Source organism: Fusarium odoratissimum, assembly GCF_000260195.1.
Source record: "Fusarium odoratissimum NRRL 54006 unplaced genomic scaffold supercont1.5, whole genome shotgun sequence".
Taxonomy (NCBI): Eukaryota; Fungi; Ascomycota; class Sordariomycetes; order Hypocreales; family Nectriaceae; genus Fusarium; species Fusarium odoratissimum.
Genome location: NW_022158691.1, coordinates 1502568 through 1518648, shown reverse-complemented (window position 1 = coordinate 1518648; position 16081 = coordinate 1502568). Strand labels below are relative to the sequence as shown.

Here is a 16081-nt window from a genome sequence, read left to right as displayed (position 1 = left end):
ATTTCTGTAAGTAGAAGTATGCTGCTTTTTTATTGAAGACTTGTCGATTCATAGATGTTGGGTGTATAGGCTCACCGGACTCGATGTCCATGTCCATGGTGTTTTACATAGCTTCGGATGCCAAAGAAGAATTACTTACTATCGATGCACTAAATCAAGTATGTTCTAACAAGATAGAAATAGTATTTATATGTAAGTGTATATGTTTATAGAATCAGGTAGCAACGGAGTGTAATCTCATGGGTTTCTTTACACTCTTTCATAGTCTTGGCGAACTGAGACTACATGATTCTGCAGTGAACAGCCAGAGCTCAAACAACAACATGTCTATTTACAAGAGACTTACATGAAAACGCAATGGCCAACAACAGATACACTAAACTACGTAGAATGTCGACAGGCGACAAGTAATCATTCGGTCACTCGTGCTTATACTTCAATAGTGCATTTCTTGGACATACGGATGGAGTGGTCAACACCCCAGATCAACTGAGTTTCTTGCCCTATATTGGGCGAAACTGAGAAACGCTGTGAGACGGGATCCTCAGGGCATACACCATTTTGTGCACACAAGATCAGCTTGAATTCAAAGATCGTCAAGCTTATTGGATTGAGTGTTTGATCTGTCCCATCAAACTCACCGGCCCCCAACATCTACTGATCCATAATTGCTGTCATCCAACTGTTTAACCCTCACATTTAGAGAGAACTTCAACAGTTTGAGAGCATATACTTCACGAAATGTCTCTGATACAATACCATGCCACAATAGGGCCATGAACAACCAATCCCAAACAAACCCATCATTCCAATCCCATCTTACACCAGCAATACCCACTTAGCTCACCAAAGTCCCCAATTAGCAACGGAACTTGACAATCCCGTCCTAACGAAATAGCTTCACCACCGGGATCATGCTGCCGAGTATAACCAAGTCTAAGCCCTATCTACTGTAGCCCGATGACATTTCAGTGCCTGGCACTAAAGCTGGGGATTCATGTAGCCGTGGGGCGGAGTACATTTTGTGAGCACGGTGGTATTTGGCGTTTAAGCCACACGGCAGATGAGCCGAGCCAAAGTTTATGAAACAGTTTCGTTGATGTAACATTCTGCATTTCGTTTCTTCATGTTTCCTTGGCGTTTTATGCTTGTTAGAAGCTTTACTGTTGAGAAATTACCTGTCTTTAGGATTTCTCTTTCATCACTGCGTTAAATGCTATATCTTTAACCATAACATTAATTAATTAATTCAATATCTCAATGATGCAATAAGCTCAAGGTAACATCGTCTCCGCGCTACCGCAATTCTCCGACCCTACTCCAGAGATAGCTCTGGCCGTGTTAGCCGTTCAACTAGCTAGTTCGTCCTTTCAACTGCAACATCTCGGCAAGGCCTAGATCCAGAGCTGAAGAGTAAGACCTAGCATAGCATAGCATCAAAGACACAGCGGGATTCAGCACACAAGAGCAATCTCATCACATTCGTCCTGTGAGATTCATGTCGTCATGATAGCTCCAAGACCCCTCCTCAAAGGTAACCTTGCCGTGAACTCAATTCTCGCCGCTGAGCCATCCTCCAGCCTCTTCCAAGTGCCGTCTCTCTTCTATTACAGCTATATATCCCTCGAGCAACTTCCCTCAACAGATTCTTTCTCTTCAGTTCATACCACATTCACAGTCTTGTCCCATATTGTAGTATAAAACATCACATTCTCTGTTTGTCTATCTATCATAGCCAACACCATCTTTCGTTCGCATCACAACAACTGAAACCATGCGTTTCTCAACACTCTTTGCCTCTGTAGGCCTTGTCGGCTCTGCAATTGCTGGCATCGTTCCCCGATCTTACAGGGTTCCTGCTGCGAACGGTTTCCCCAACCCCGATGCTTCACAGGAGAAGCAGATCGCTATCCAGGCTGGTGGAAAGCTCCCTGGTGCTCCTCTTCCTACCACTCTTGGTGATGGTTCTGCCACAGCTTTCCAGCTGATTGCCTTCAACGAGCTTTTTGAGACTGCTTACTTTTGCTCTCTTCTCTACAATGTTACCAACAAGATTGAGGGATACAAGGTTGAGGGTGACAAGTTTCATGAGGCCACCCATGTTCTCAAGACTGTCCTTGCTGTCAGTACTTACCCATAATCATAAGAATATCAGTCAACTGACCATTTGCAATAGCAAGAAGAGCAGCACGCCATCGGCGCCCTGGCCACTCTCAAGTCAGCCGGCAGATTTGCCCCTTCACCTTGCAAATACCAATTCCCCGTCGACAATCTCAAGGACGCCATCCTTCTCGCTGAGACCTTCACTGCAGTTGTTCTAGGTGCTCTCCAAGATGCCAACGTTGTCTTCGCAAGCGAGGGTCTTCCCGAGGTTGTCCGCCTGATCTCATCCGTCATCGGTCAAGAGGGTGAGCAGAACGGTTTCTACCGCATCTACCTTGGCCAAGTCCCCTCTGAGTCACCCTTCCTGACCACTGTCCCTGCTGCTTTCGCCTGGTCTGCTCTCCAGGGCTTTGTTGTTCCTGGCTCTTGCACTGAGGACATCAAGAAGATCAACCTTCCCATCTTCCCTGCTCTCCAGGTCAACGGTGGTGCCATTGCTGTTCTTGACGCTGAGGACCAGAGCCTCTCTTTCAGCGCTACTCTTGAGGAGTCTCACAAGGGCGAGGATCTCTACATTACTTACACCACTGGCCAACAGCTTCCTTACAGTGTCAAGGCCGAGAATGTCAAGTGGAATGGCAAGACTGTCAAGCTTGAGGCTGAGTTCCCCTACCATAAGCTGGTCGCTCAGGGCTTCACCCACGCTGCTCTGACCACTTCCAACAACATCGCCACTCCTGATGACGTCCCCAACTTCACTCTTGCTGCTCCCGGTCTCATCCAAGTCAAGAACCCTCTCGATGGAGGCAAGGGAAGCCACTCTGATTAAAAAAGGGCGGGATGTTTGCAATGCCACTTGGCAGTTCTGGTACCTAATAGATCAATGGAATCGGTGCTTTGGTGTTACAATATTTACAGAGTTTATGCATTTTTCTCGGGCCTAATGATAATTCAAAATTAAATAAATGGTTGGTATGTTAGACTGCAAAAGTTCCAAGTCGATGTGCTGTGAGATATCCCGTCCCTCCATCTCGGATAATCGGGATGTGTGGATGACGCTTCTAATTTCCGGGTATGCCAATGATATTGAGCTGAGACAACTGAGCTTGACGCCATCTTCAGCCCTAGAGATTCTGAACCTCGCAAGTTCAGCCTCATTTGAGAGATCTCAACACAGGAAAATCGAGCTTGAGAAGCTCGCAGCTGCGGCTGATAATTTCGCCTCTAGTACTCAACTGTTCAGGAGCTCCAATCAAACGGCAGCTTCTTTTCACGTGTAATCGTATAAGCATAATGACGGTCACCATCATCACCTCATCAAACGCGGGGATGAGACATCTCTCCACATGTTTCTCTGAGCAAAAGCTCCTCTCACAAGCCACTGATAGCAAGACATCAAGGTCACCCTCACGGAACGAAACCTCAAGACCATCAATACCCAAAAGGTAACCTTGAATCATAAAATCGCTTTGCATTAGACCCGAGCCGGACTTGCACTCAATTCTGTTAACCAACCTCTCTGAACCCCTCAAACTGCTTGTCTCTCGACTCCCATTTCTTCGTCTGACTCATCGGGGAGGTTGTCGTTCATACGAATGAGCAGCTCCTTGAGTTTCCGCCGGTTCTTTCTCCACGTAAACAAATCTTCTTCCTGCTGATCTCGTATCGAGGGCGTGACCTGGTTCCCGCGTTCATCCTTGAGATAATCTGGTACATCCTCTGCCGTGTTCGGCAAACTCCGCTCACCAAGATTATTATTAAACCCATCACCGCAGTGCCACGATAGAGGCACTAGATGCGCCTCCTCGATGTGCTCTTTAAACCCCGCGTCCGTCTCAAACTCAGATGGTTTCTCCAACATCCCACACTCTCCCCACAGGCAGTTGATATCATCACCGTGGATGATATAAACGTGCCGTCGGAGAGTTTCGAGGTTATGTAGTTCAGCCTTGCAGTCTCTCCACTCACACAGAAACGGGAAGATTGGTGCATCCACTTGATAGTAGATGGTCTCTGGAGGAGGAGAAGGTTGCTTTGGTGGTCGGCCTCTTCGTTTTGGAAAGCCATTGGGGTGAGGCCGCGGCTTAGTAGCAGCTTGTCGGGCCTGCCGAGCTCCAGCTGCTGTTTGTAGACCCTTTGATTTATTCGTTGAACCTTTAGGTCTCCCTCTTCCTCGCGCTGGTGTTGTAGACGTTGCATCGCTGGAGACTCCCGTCTGTGTACCACCTGGACTCGACGTTTTCAGAGCGTTGACTGCTTTGAATAACGACTTTGGTCTTCCCCGTGGGGTAAGATCTGACGTGACCGGCGCATCAAAGCCATCTTCCTCATCGATGCTGACTCCTCTGTAGGCTTCGAGATGTGCTGGTGACCGCGTGAGAACGACAGCGAGACTTGACCTACCACTTGGGGTCAAGGAACCTGGATGTTGCTTAACCGGGCTTTGGCTGTGACTTCTTGTTGGTGCATCTCTGGCTAGAGGGTCCTCTGACTCTAAACTGTCTGAGACGGAACCAAAGCGAGTGATATGTGATGGTAAGAGGGTGTGCTGGGTCTTTTTGCTTTGGTTCCCAGGGTTTATGCTTTCGAAGCTCATGCTGTACAGCTTAACACGCTTTGACGCGGCGTGGCGCGATGAGTTTAGCGTGTATAATGCGGGTTGTGTAACTTATTTGAGAAGCAAAAGAGTTTATGAGATAAAGTGATGACCGAAAGCTCTTAATGTGTAAAACATGCCACTTTTGGAATTAGATAAAAGTGTTATTGCTGTCGAGAGGTGCTGAAGGCAGGAAGCGAAGATTTGCCAAGAGATCCCTGGTGGGAGGCCGATTTCATTCACTCACGTGCTCTAGCACTACGAAGAAGAGATGTCAGTTATTAACAACGAGGAATATACTAGAGAGTCAACAATTTTTTCAATCAAATGTATGTTTTAGCAACACTTCTGCTCATTCTAATACGGTAGTTTCCTATGCTGGGGCTGGGGGCGGATCATTGTTTGCTTACGCGTTTGATGTTATACATATCACAGATTAGATGTTGGTAATTACCAGGGGTTCAATTCATTCCAATAACTGCTATTCGTATTTATACAAGACAATCATAATCAGCAAAACTCCGATCGTGCCATCATCAATCTCATCCGTTTACCAATCGCCTTTCCAACCATCGCCTCTTGAAAACAAAAGAAATTTTGTTGCATTAAACCTCAGTCTCGACATCAGGCTTCCGGCCATCCAGGGCTCCAAGCTTAGCCACCTTTCGGACTGCAAACTTGGCTTCATCCTTGGCAAACTGCACGTTGCGCATGGGTCGCCATTGCATAAGACCTCGGTGTTTGCGATGCATATCGCGACTGTCGGATCGATATGACTTGATCTTCTTGATGGGGTTCTTGCTGTTGGAGCTAGCCTGGGAACTGTTGGTAGCGCTCGTCGCGTTGGTGCCTGTTGTATCGACGGAAGGACGTCCGTCCTCAGAAGGGTCTGTAGGCTCAGTGTCGGCATCTTGAATACCAAGATCAGGATCGGAGTCGTCCTCATCAAAGTCGTCGTATTCTTCGCTGGACTCGCTGTTGCTCTTCTTGCACATCAATGCAGAAGGATCTTCACCAAAGGCACCACTCCAATCGGTGCCGTCCTTGGCAAGCCACTTCTGCTTCTGCTTCTCGTCGGCTTGGGCGAGGACGTCACGGCCGTGAGTGAGAGACTCTTCGTGAAGTTTCTGGATCACATGAGGAACCTCAGTCTCGACATCCTGCTTACGTACACCCTCTGCGTAGCAAGCTTCCCAAGCCTCGATTGTCTCACGGTCGTTGTTTGTACTGGCGAACTTGATGTGATCGGAATCTGTTCCAGCAGAAAATCGAGCTCGGAAGCGGACTCGCCCGACCTGCTCCATCTCAATATCGGGAACAGACTTGTAATTTTCTTCGGTAATGTAGTTCTGGGAAAGTCGCACGCTGTGGTTGCACTTCCAAACAGGGATGTCAAAGTCAGTCTCTTCACCATCAACAAGCTCCAGGAGCCACAGAACGGCGTAGGCATCGGGGTTTCGCTTTCCACTTGGGTAGAATTCCATGAAGATGGGTGAGCTGTAGCGATGTCGAACGGGTAGGCGAACACGTTGATTACCGTCGGCACCACTGATGTTGAAGGACATGCCATCGGCCTCACGAGTGGATGAACTCTTTCCAACGCTAGCAGACGAGCCTCCAGTACGGAAGCGAATCTTGGCGTGGTTCGAAGGAGCATAGCCAGTGGTGGTGATGGAGTCAGACACGAACTCGAAGGTACCAATATCCCAACCCAACTGAGGAGGGGGAAGTCGGAGCTCAACGGAGCGGAACAGCAGGGAGATACGGATGCGGCCAAAGCCGATGCCTCCGTCAAGAGGGTACCACCTGGTAGACTCGCTGCTGGTTTGAAGGACATCAGTGATCTTGAGAGGAACAACACCAATGAGAGGGTCATGCTGGCGGTTGCGGGAGTCACGGACTGCAACGGTAACGATAGCAGAACGCCAATCTCGAATGAACTTTTCGGTTCCAGCGTTGAAGATGGGTTGAGAGGAAACAACCTTTGTTCGGGTCTTGTAAACAAGATCGTCGTTGAGAAGGATGGTGCAGTAAGAGCTGGGGAGAGACTTGGCCTGCTCTTCCTTGACTTCACCGGCTTCAGGACGAGCTGGCTCATACTCTCTACCCTTTCGCTTTCCATTAGAACCCTTGATGTTTTCCAATTCCAGGCCAACAATCTGGTGGACGACGATGCTGAGAATACCAGAAGGCCACAATGGGTCGGGAGGGGTGTGAATGACTGCATCTTCCTCCTTGGTGTCGATCGCACCCTTGTTCTCTTGAAGCTCAGGCTTGTCTGCGAGAGCCTTGGGAAGGCTGAGATCTCGGCCATCAGTTCGAAGAGCCTTTCGGAATTGTGTCTTGCCAAAGAAGCCGACTTCCCAGTGAAGTTCTCCGGGCATTTCGCTGTCTGCCTTGACACCTCGAAGCTTGGAAACCTGAGGGAACATTTTACCAGGGTGCTGGATAAGCTTCTGAATGCTGAGCTCGACCTTGCCAACGACATCATCAGCAGAAGATCGATCACTGTCCCAAAGCTCAACCGAAAGCTGCTCGTCAGCCTTGAGAAGATCAGCAGTAACCAGAAGGCCAGCGCTCTCCTCAAAAACGGGGTTAAGATCGTCCTGGATAACACGAGTACAGAATTGGGGCTTGGAGAACTTGCTCCAGCTGATGGTGATGTAAGGATCGGAACCACCACCCTTGCTTCCACGCTGGTCCTGCTTGCTGAGACCAGTAGCCTTGTGGATGCGAACGAACATGACACCAAGAGCCAATGTCTCCTTCTTGATGTCGTCACCCTGGAGCATCTTGCTAAGATCAAGAGACAGACTCTTGGGGGCCACATACATCGAAGCGGCAGCACCAATGGCCCAGTTGACAAAGTTGGAGATGAGAGGCAGGTTAAGAATATTGACACCCTTCTCGATCATAGGGGTACATCCAGCCTGGACCTTAGGAATGCCCATAAGCGTGAAAGTGAGAGTTTTGAGGAAAGGAGGGTCAGGGGTCAATTGGAGTCGAATTCGAGCGGTCGCAACAAGGCCTTGAAGTTCGACCCAAATGGGCAAAGGAACACCAAATAGGCCCTTGATTCCGAGGTAGAAAACAAGCTGCATACCCATGTTGCGCGCTTTGGATGCGATATCCGCGCCGGAGGGCTTCGCATGATAGGCGATAGCAACCTCGAGGTTGTAGAACGAGCCAGCTTGCTCATTAGCCGCGAGTTCTTCAGGGTCGGTGGTCTTCTCGTTCTGTCGATGCTGCTCGTCCTTGATGTCTTGGACGTGGGAGTCGGGAAGAGCACGCATGTTGAGAATGCGGATAGGATTGTTGCCCTGGGAAATATCTGCAACGCGAACGTTCTCAATAACACCAGGAACCGAGGCCGCCATAACATCTTCGAGACTACTAAAGTTAGTACCAATCATGCCATTGGGAATTTTTACTTACGTATCAGCAACACCAGCAAACATCTCAGGGTTGATCAGCCCCCACATGATTCCGAGCATGGTGTTCATCCATTCAACCGACTCAGGAATCAAATTTGCGGTGGCAGTCTCACCACGCTCTTGCTCGCTCGACCATTCTAGATCTCTGCCTTGACGAATCAGGTCTTTTGTCCAGAGGAAAACACCAGAAGCTACGCAGAAACCCAAGGGAATAAGACCAAGAAGACGACCGCCAAACATCTTTCCAATAAAGACGATTGCGGCGAAAATACCGATACACAAAACATTGCTGCGCTGCTCGAGAATCTCGAACATGGGTTCGTAGCTGACTGAAGGAGTCTTGTAGAACACTACTGATGTCTTCTCGCTTCGAATGGGGACATCTGATGTCGCACCCTCTTGGACGGGGTCAGGAGGTGCTGTGACATCTTGGGCGTAACGGTACTCTTCACCAGACTGTTTCGACGAGGTTGCGATGGTGGCAGGCTTCCCTAGGTTCTCGTTGGGAATTGATAGCTGAAACTGTCAGTCCTTGCTTCTTCCTTAATAAAATACTGGTGCCTACCTGGGGGTTTTCAACGGCCTCCTTGTAATCAATGTCGGCATCTCGAATGCCAACATCCTTTCCTGTCACAGGATCACGCACGGTGCGGATGTCCTTTTGTTTTCGAAGAGCTTCAGCTCTATCATTTTTGTGATCCTTTGTCTCGCCATGGATCTTGTTCTGCTTAAGTTGCTCGTCAATCTCAGCATCACGGGCCTTCTTGTTCTGATCCAACTGGTCCATGAACTGGCGAACATTAGGCACACGGTTCTGGGCGCTGTAATGCTGCCCAGCCGCAGGGATCTGCTGCTGCTCAAACTGCGACATGATGGCGAACCTCAAGGCAGACAGAGAATTAAGCTGGTGGTTGAGCTCCCCAAGTCGGGTATAATGATGAAGAGAGAAAGAGGAGGAGAAGAAGAGAACAGGGAGAGAAGTGAAATACTGATATGACACCAGAATTGATTAGCGTCACACGAATAACACTACTTGGCCCATTGCGATTGATTCATCGCTTTGGGATGGTTGCTTGAAACGCAATCAACCAAGGAAAGCAATCAAGTGCAAGGCATGATTGAGGTCGATGACGTCGATTATCTGTAAGTACGTAGCTCACATACAGGGAGCTTTGGCCCCGGGACGATCAGTTTTAGCGGGCAAAAGAGCCGCGTTAAGGCAAGTTACAGGGGGGAGCTCCCCGCACTCGTGGCTGGGTGTTTAATTCCAGAGCGCCACTGACCGCCATGAATGACGTTGATGGTCTTATCAGCAGTATCTTCATAAAAGACGATGAGATCTGTCTATTCAGTGACAATTGAAAGATAATTATAGGCATAATATCGTGATAACTCATCAGATCATCTTGTTTCATGCATGCCAAGACTGCTAATCGCCGATCACGATACAAGAGTTCAGCCAGACAGGGAATTCTCAAGCATCAACATCCATGGCATGATCATCCCCAACCCCACCACCAAAAGCTTGCGTAAATGGCTTGGCCAAGCTTGGGACACCAACGCCAACTCCAACTGACAGCTTCTCTGATTAAGAACTAGAAGCAGGGGCTTCGCCTGTCTTTGGATCAATCTCTTTACCCGATAAATCAACTGCTGGTTCAGCGTTATGTAAGCCATCGAGCTTCATGTATTGAAGTGAGTCGAGATCGATGTTGTTGAACTGCCGCACCTGCAAACTTTCAGTAAGACCTTTCTACGATAGTGGTTCATATCACTCACACTGATGCCATAGCGAGGAGCCTCAGGCCATACCCTCGCAAAATCGATACCGATGCTGGCACCGCATTTGGGGCAGAACATGTGATCGCGAGTCTTTGTGTTGAATTGATATCGTGAGACACGCTTGTCTGAGTCGTTGTGCCAGGTCACTTTCTCATACGCTGGGTCTAGTTATTCGGGTCAGCATTGTCCGAACATAAACCTTCAGCCATTCATACAAACAAGAAGGTAACCTCCTCGACGACAAATGGAACAATTGCAGTTTATGACCTCATGCTTGGGCAGAGGAGGAGAGAGTGCTACTGAGAGGCCGATATAGCCACAGTGACAGCCTGCCTCGTAGGTGATCTCAGGTCCGCCAGCATTGGCGAGCTTTTCGAGATACTTAGCAAACATGTTGCAGTCGTTTTTATCGTGCGTAAAGTTGAATAATACCAAAGAAGAGATCGTAGGCCAGGCTCTCGGTATTTAAGAACGAATTGGCCATAAGCAATTGACAATTCGGATGAATTTCGCGTTTCAGCGCGTGCCTCGAAGTGGTATAACTAACCTAGACCTCTAATTGCCTATTTTGGACTCCGACAATCCAGGAGTTCCATCGACTGGGGACGAACGGTCCTACCGTCAGTGTCGGAATTCCGTGTCTACATTAACACTGACCGCTCTGCAAGTCTGTGTATATAACAAAGCTCTGTATTGTATGTTTGGTTAATAAGACATTGTAATTCAATCTCGAAACTGGTGCCAATCTAGAGTAATATTAGCACCCAAGATATAGATCACAGCGATTACCAAGGCTACCCTAAAACTCCATATTCACCCATGGGCATAGTAGTTTTGAGGTATCGTTAGGAATGGTACATTTTGGGATATGACAATGAGGAGTTCTTGATTCTTTAATTGTCATTGTTAACTATTTTCCCTTGGCTAACTTTGGCCCCTGCTCGATAATACTGATCAATAAACTAGGAAGACCTCTCGCGGACTCCTCCTCTTTCTTCAACATCTCCTCACTTACTTTCAGATAATGGTCCTTGAAAGCACTCCATAACTCCGTATCAAATCCATCCGGAGATCCAGGTCGAGGGTAATACGGATCATTGCGCCAAAAACACTCAGCAGCTGTTGCAGCACCAGTTTCATCCATTGTAATAGGATCGCAGCAATCAAAGTCTATAATCCAAATGGAATGAGGCCCAAAGACGGTTGCACCAAATGGGCTGTTTGGGTGTGAGTGTGAAGTTGGGCGTGATCGAGCAAGAACGAATTCGACGTCGTTGGCGTCAATTCGAGCGACCCAGTGAAGAAACGCGAGGCTTTCCGCAATGACTTTTGCGTAGCTGTGTACATTGAGACCAAGCTCTATCATTCGGTCAAGGTGAAGTGGGAAGTTTCTTAGACTGAAGAAAGTGCTGCGGTTTGTGTCTCCCCAATCCTTCTTCCTGCGGCCAAGATACGGGCGGATGAGGCAGTGCTCGTTCTTTTTGTCGTTGATTATAGCATCTTGGTCACTCTCTCCTCTTGCAAATTTGGAAACCAGCAGCTTTCTAACATCTTCTGAGAGCGGCTGAACTTTTTCGCTGAGCAATGCGTTACAAGGTTTTGAGCCTGGTGGGAGTCGGGGGAGAACCAGGGACCAGGCCTCGTCTTCTTTGTTAAGAAATCCACGGCAAAGAGGTATTCGGAAGTTTCGTGCATGTTGTGGATTCAGCTGAAGAGATTGAACAACAAGTTGATGTATGAAGTGTTCATTTGTAATCGATCTGTGCGGATCGCCATCTTCTCTTTTGATGCAGGAGGGGGTGCTGTTGTCTTTTGACGAGTCTGCGTCAGCCCATACACTTCCACAACAGCCTGTGCCAATACGTAAGAGCTTTTCTGGAGATGATTGAGTAGTGAGATCGTGGCTAACTCCTGTTGCCATGTCTGAGCCGGTGTGAGTGCTGCCTTATGAAAAGAGACCTTGAGATTATGTGATCGTGGAGGTTGCAACTTGAAGATGAATGAGGGTGCGGGAAGTACGAGTCTATGCTTGCGTAAGTCATAGAGTTTAGCTTCACCACCAACACCACACACTCATCTCAACCGCTGCTACTCACTTAATCATACTCTCATCCAAAGTTATATAAGTTTCGATATATCTACTTAAAAGGGCATGGTACTCATCCTACAGTTGAAAGCAGATATTGACCAATCTTGACAGGGCTTCATACACTCATCTCACAAGCCAATCAATGCCTCACCTGAGGAGAGCATTCTGACACTCAGCAACAGCGCAATCATCACGGTTCCAGTATTTCGTGTATGAAATGTGCCAATGCCAATGCCAATGCGATGAAGCCTTGCGCCTGGCCTTTCCTTACCTCGACGGTGGACAATGTGCTTCTTCACAGTTCTTCTCAACCTACGTTAGAGTGCACCCCAAGTTTAACGCAGGTGAATCACGATAACTCCCTCCATGGTTCGCCTGAATGCAAATAGCTTCTAGTTTCCAAAAACCGTCAAAGCATGCTCCGCCATCCACTCCATGCCCCCAGCTCTCCAATCATCAACCTCAATATGCGTTCCATTGATGTTGAAGACCACGCCTTTCCCATTGGGCCCACCAGACAGTTCATAGGTAGGCCACTTGTTACCATTGAATAGTTCCGGCCCAGAATCGCCATTCGGATCAAGGTCATTGATGAAGTTGATCCAAGCAGTGCTGATCGTCTTGGACATGGCTTTAGCATCGGCTGGATATGTTCCATTACCTCCAAATGGATTAGGCTCATATCCATCACCATTGGTGTTATGAAACACAAAAGCGACCTGAAAAGGTTAGATGTTTCTCACTGATATAGATTCCATGGTCTTACTTCTTGGAAATGTCCCACTCCAGCCTCCGGTGGCTGTCCGTTCGGCCTGATATTGAAGCGATATACATAGCTGGGTACGCCATGCTTTGCCCAAGCCTTGTTCGCACGACGTCGTTGGTACTGCATGACATAGTCTCCGAATATTGCATTATCTCGACGATACTGAAGTCCAAATTCCTCAGCGTACCCATCACCTGGTTGAATAACGTGTGGCCAGGTCTCCAAGGACGGGATTCCGATGCTTTGGTTGTTGGGATAGCGCTCCAGCAGCTCATCGACGAGTCCGTCTCGGATCTTTCCAGTAGTCTTCTCAACTCCGTATGGAATCATCATGACCTTGATCCCTGCTCTTAAATCATCATCGTCGTCAACACGCCTAAAACCAAAAGATGTCCCTTCATCTGTATTCGCTCCTATAAGAATTGGTATTTTGAGGAAACGCCCACTGGCCAATTGGTTCGTAGTATAATCCGCAAAGAAGTCACCATCCAAGACAGGAGCCCAACTTTGGCCACCGCTGGATCGCAAAGCTAAGTCAATCTCCTCAGAAGGCACCCTGCGTAGGCAGTCTAGAGTCGAGTCTGACCCCGCCAGCTTCTTACATGATGGAACAGACCTGACAAAAGAGTCGTAAGTACCCTGTGGACGCTCAGTCGCATTGAAGCCACCTGGGTATCGGCCAAGGGGTGCGCCAAACCCGGACTCCCCAATAGCCCCCCTGAAGAGACCATCGTCTCGTCCTTACATGGTCAGAGATGATTCAAGGTTAGGCGGCTTGTACATACCATTAAACGCGAACACTTGAGCAGCAACACTTTCGGCGCCAGAGCTCTCCCCAAAAATGGTGACTTTGTTGGGATCGCCTCCGAATGCCGCGATGTTCTCGTTGATCCAACTGAGTGCAAGTCTTTGATCACGAAACCCAAGATTCGCGACACCTTCTTTGATGGCCTCTTTACCCATGAGGAACCCGAATGCCGAAAGACGATAATTGAGGCTGACTCCAATGACTGGCTTCCCCAGTGCAACACTTTGCTCAACAATGAAGGAAAGGTTGTATCGCGGGTCCGCAGCACCACCCATCCATAGACCACCTCCATGAATCCAAGCAGCGACTGGAAGACCATGGTTGTGAAGGCCTGCAGGTCGCACTATATTTATATACAGACAATCTTCGGACTGCTCGAAGCCATCTTGATCCCATCCGTAGCCGTAACAATGAACCGGATACTCATGTGCTGTTCGGATACCGTCCCATGTTGTATTGAGTCCTTGGGCTATGGAGAAACGCACTGGTGGCTGCACAGGAATTAGCCGGCCGTGGCAACGAGGGTCAATTCGGGAGGTACCTGAGCAAATGGCACACCAAGGAAGTAGTCTTGGTCATATTGAGAATTATATACTCCAGAGTATGTGCCGTTTCTGACCGTAACGAGAGGAGCAGATGGTGTCTGTGGTGGAGGATACAATAGGGCTTGCGGCAGACTAAGAAGGGCCCTGCCAGCGTCGATAAGAGACATGTTACCGACGAAGGGCATCATAGCAACTGAGTAGAGACTAAGATGATAGGTATTTCTATCATTCATAAAGGAAATCCAGGTTCGTATAGGCCAGATCTCTATTGACGCATACAGAAGTCTCCGAAGATCAGGACAAGGTGGTGTAAGCCGAGTTGGTGATACAGTGGGCTCAAAGAGGCCAACAGTGACTCACTAAATGATAGTCAGACTCTTTTCTCGTATTTAATTTCAGCCCTTCGATTACTTCTTGGGTACCTTTTGAAGTTAAATGGCTTGCCAAGCAGTAACGCCAATTACAGGTGTTGGCCAAAGAAGATTGGTATCGGACAGAAAACACCACCTGATGAAAGGGAGGTTGAGAGCCGGTCGCTTACGGGGGCCTTTGGCGCTTTATAGTGTCATAGGCTGTAGGTAATCATACAGTTAGGTACTGCCGGAGTATTTAGCCATAGGCCCGTCTGCCCGGAGACAAATTAGAGAAATGGTCAAGATATTGTTCCAATGCCCAACATATCGTCAGAGGTTCAAGTTTTGTTCAATTGACAGCATTTTTCATTCTGCGACAATATGTTTCCTTATTGCAAAAAGTCGCCCTTCGACTCCTTGAGGAGCATCTGATACTCGGGCTCAAACTGCATATACATCGCCTCAGGACTCCCTGTGTTGTCTTTCGTATATTGCGCCTCCTCATCACTCACGATAGTCTTCTTGAGCTGAGATCCGTTAGGAGCCACGGCAGCTTCTACAAGCAATTGTGCCTGACAAGCTCGTTCCAAAGCGATGAAGAACGCTGCTGCTTCACCAATCGTACCACCCGAAGTAAGAAGGCCGTGGTTCTGCAAAATGATGTTCTTCTTGGTGGCTCCAAGAGCATCAGCAAGCCTATTGCCTTCTTCCTTGGCGAAAACTACTCCCCCAAAATTGGCATAGACTGCGAGATCGTTGTAGAACATACAGCTGTCTTGATTGATCATCTCGATGGGCTTGCCGAAGGTTGACCAGGCGCGGCCGTAGGGACTGTGAAGGTGACAAGCGGCGTTGATATCTGGACGGCGTTTGTGAATGGCAGCGTGAATGATGAAACCAGCTGTGTTAACCGGCTTCTCTGCACCCCCGATACGATTGCCATTCTCATCAATGTGGACCATATCAGAGACGGTCAATAATCCGAAGTGAACGCCGTATGGATTGATCCAGAAGGTATCTGGATCAACAGGATCTACCCATGTTAGTCTGACAGTAAAATATCAAGACGTTGCTGCAAACCTCTCAAACTAATATGGCCACTACTTCCATCAGCATACCCAAGTTTGGCAAACACACGAAATGCTGCAGCCATTTGCCCCAGCTGCCATTGTCTTGTAGCTTCTCTGGTGGAAAACTCTGGAATCTTGTGAATGCGTTTCACTTTGCCATCTTGGGCTTTTGCTGTGTTTAGGATGGATTGGCCTGTTGGGCTAGCTGTGGTGGCAGATGGCGACATTTTCACTGATTAGAAATAATAATGAGTCGAACAGTCGATCATGAGACTTATAATAGAGGCAGATTGATCTTAATTATATCTGTACTGATGCGGGGTTGATCGCCAGTGATGCTTGATGGCGAATTGATATGCTTCATGATTGGTGGTTGATGAATTGACGAATTGGTTATCCGACCATTGGGTTCAAGTTAAAGATTCTGACGAGATATCCTATTGATCACAACAGCCAACAACAATGCCCAGAAAACATGGCTTTTTTCTCATTTTCTTCTAGTTCAATTCCGATATCATGCCACATGCAATTTCTT

The 16081-nt window shown here is 48.1% G+C and overlaps 7 protein-coding genes across 8 annotated transcripts; 1 reads left to right on the top strand and 6 right to left on the bottom strand.

The window, feature by feature from the left end:
• The first annotated feature begins 1402 nt into the window (after nt 1–1402).
• On the top strand, nt 1403–3300 carry FOIG_04460 (uncharacterized protein). Its single transcript, XM_031202709.1, has 2 exons — nt 1403–2122; nt 2177–3300. Exons 1-2 carry the CDS (start codon nt 1775–1777, stop codon nt 2930–2932), a joined length of 1104 nt encoding a protein of 367 aa, XP_031068156.1. The 5' UTR covers nt 1403–1774; the 3' UTR covers nt 2933–3300.
• On the bottom strand, nt 3018–4885 carry FOIG_04459 (uncharacterized protein). Its single transcript, XM_031202708.1, has one exon. It carries the CDS (start codon nt 4697–4699, stop codon nt 3632–3634), a length of 1068 nt encoding a protein of 355 aa, XP_031068155.1. The 5' UTR covers nt 4700–4885; the 3' UTR covers nt 3018–3631.
• A 235-nt stretch (nt 4886–5120) lies between these two features.
• On the bottom strand, nt 5121–9339 carry FOIG_04458 (uncharacterized protein). Its single transcript, XM_031202707.1, has 3 exons — nt 8699–9339; nt 8135–8649; nt 5121–8089 (listed from the first exon to the last, which is right to left on the bottom strand). The coding sequence occupies exons 1-3, from the start codon at nt 9002–9004 to the stop codon at nt 5305–5307; spliced, it is 3606 nt and encodes a 1201-aa protein (XP_031068154.1). The 5' UTR covers nt 9005–9339; the 3' UTR covers nt 5121–5304.
• Nucleotides 9340–9449: 110 nt separating this feature from the next.
• FOIG_04457 (uncharacterized protein) lies at nt 9450–10385 on the bottom strand (the record flags this gene model as incomplete). Of its 2 annotated transcripts, XM_031202705.1 has the most annotated exons (3): nt 10131–10385; nt 9913–10079; nt 9450–9862 (listed from the first exon to the last, which is right to left on the bottom strand). In XM_031202705.1, the coding sequence occupies exons 1-3, from the start codon at nt 10306–10308 to the stop codon at nt 9722–9724; spliced, it is 486 nt and encodes a 161-aa protein (XP_031068152.1). In that variant the 5' UTR covers nt 10309–10385. The 2 variants fall into 2 exon arrangements, with proteins under 2 accessions (XP_031068152.1, XP_031068153.1); XM_031202706.1 differs by having other exon boundaries at nt 9817–10079; nt 10131–10345.
• A 391-nt stretch (nt 10386–10776) lies between these two features.
• On the bottom strand, nt 10777–11897 carry FOIG_04456 (uncharacterized protein). Its single transcript, XM_031202704.1, has one exon. The coding sequence runs from the start codon at nt 11834–11836 to the stop codon at nt 10826–10828; it is 1011 nt and encodes a 336-aa protein (XP_031068151.1). The 5' UTR covers nt 11837–11897; the 3' UTR covers nt 10777–10825.
• A 499-nt stretch (nt 11898–12396) lies between these two features.
• On the bottom strand, nt 12397–14537 carry FOIG_04455 (uncharacterized protein; the record flags this gene model as incomplete). Its single annotated transcript, XM_031202703.1, has 4 exons — nt 14120–14537; nt 13556–14069; nt 12771–13510; nt 12397–12723 (listed from the first exon to the last, which is right to left on the bottom strand). The coding sequence occupies exons 1-4, from the start codon at nt 14354–14356 to the stop codon at nt 12397–12399; spliced, it is 1818 nt and encodes a 605-aa protein (XP_031068150.1). The 5' UTR covers nt 14357–14537.
• A 328-nt stretch (nt 14538–14865) lies between these two features.
• Nucleotides 14866–15985, bottom strand: FOIG_04454 (L-fuculose-phosphate aldolase; the record flags this gene model as incomplete). Its single annotated transcript, XM_031202702.1, has 2 exons — nt 15557–15985; nt 14866–15509 (listed from the first exon to the last, which is right to left on the bottom strand). The coding sequence occupies exons 1-2, from the start codon at nt 15771–15773 to the stop codon at nt 14866–14868; spliced, it is 861 nt and encodes a 286-aa protein (XP_031068149.1). The 5' UTR covers nt 15774–15985.
• Nucleotides 15986–16081: the final 96 nt, after the last annotated feature.

Bases quoted from the DNA above. Each gene is read 5' to 3' on its own strand.
- FOIG_04456 (XM_031202704.1), bottom strand. From the start codon at position 11,836: ATGGCAACAGGAGTTAGCCACGATCTCACTACTCAATCATCTCCAGAA.
- FOIG_04460 (XM_031202709.1), top strand. From the start codon at position 1,775: ATGCGTTTCTCAACACTCTTTGCCTCTGTAGGCCTTGTCGGCTCTGCA. The intron at 2,123-2,176 runs GTCAGTACTTAC...CATTTGCAATAG, and splicing joins TTCTCAAGACTGTCCTTGCT to CAAGAAGAGCAGCACGCCAT.
- FOIG_04458 (XM_031202707.1), bottom strand. From the start codon at position 9,004: ATGTCGCAGTTTGAGCAGCAGCAGATCCCTGCGGCTGGGCAGCATTAC. The intron at 8,650-8,698 runs GTAGGCACCAGT...TGACAGTTTCAG, and splicing joins AGGCCGTTGAAAACCCCCAG to CTATCAATTCCCAACGAGAA. The intron at 8,090-8,134 runs GTAAGTAAAAAT...TAACTTTAGTAG, and splicing joins TTTGCTGGTGTTGCTGATAC to TCTCGAAGATGTTATGGCGG.
- FOIG_04459 (XM_031202708.1), bottom strand. From the start codon at position 4,699: ATGAGCTTCGAAAGCATAAACCCTGGGAACCAAAGCAAAAAGACCCAG.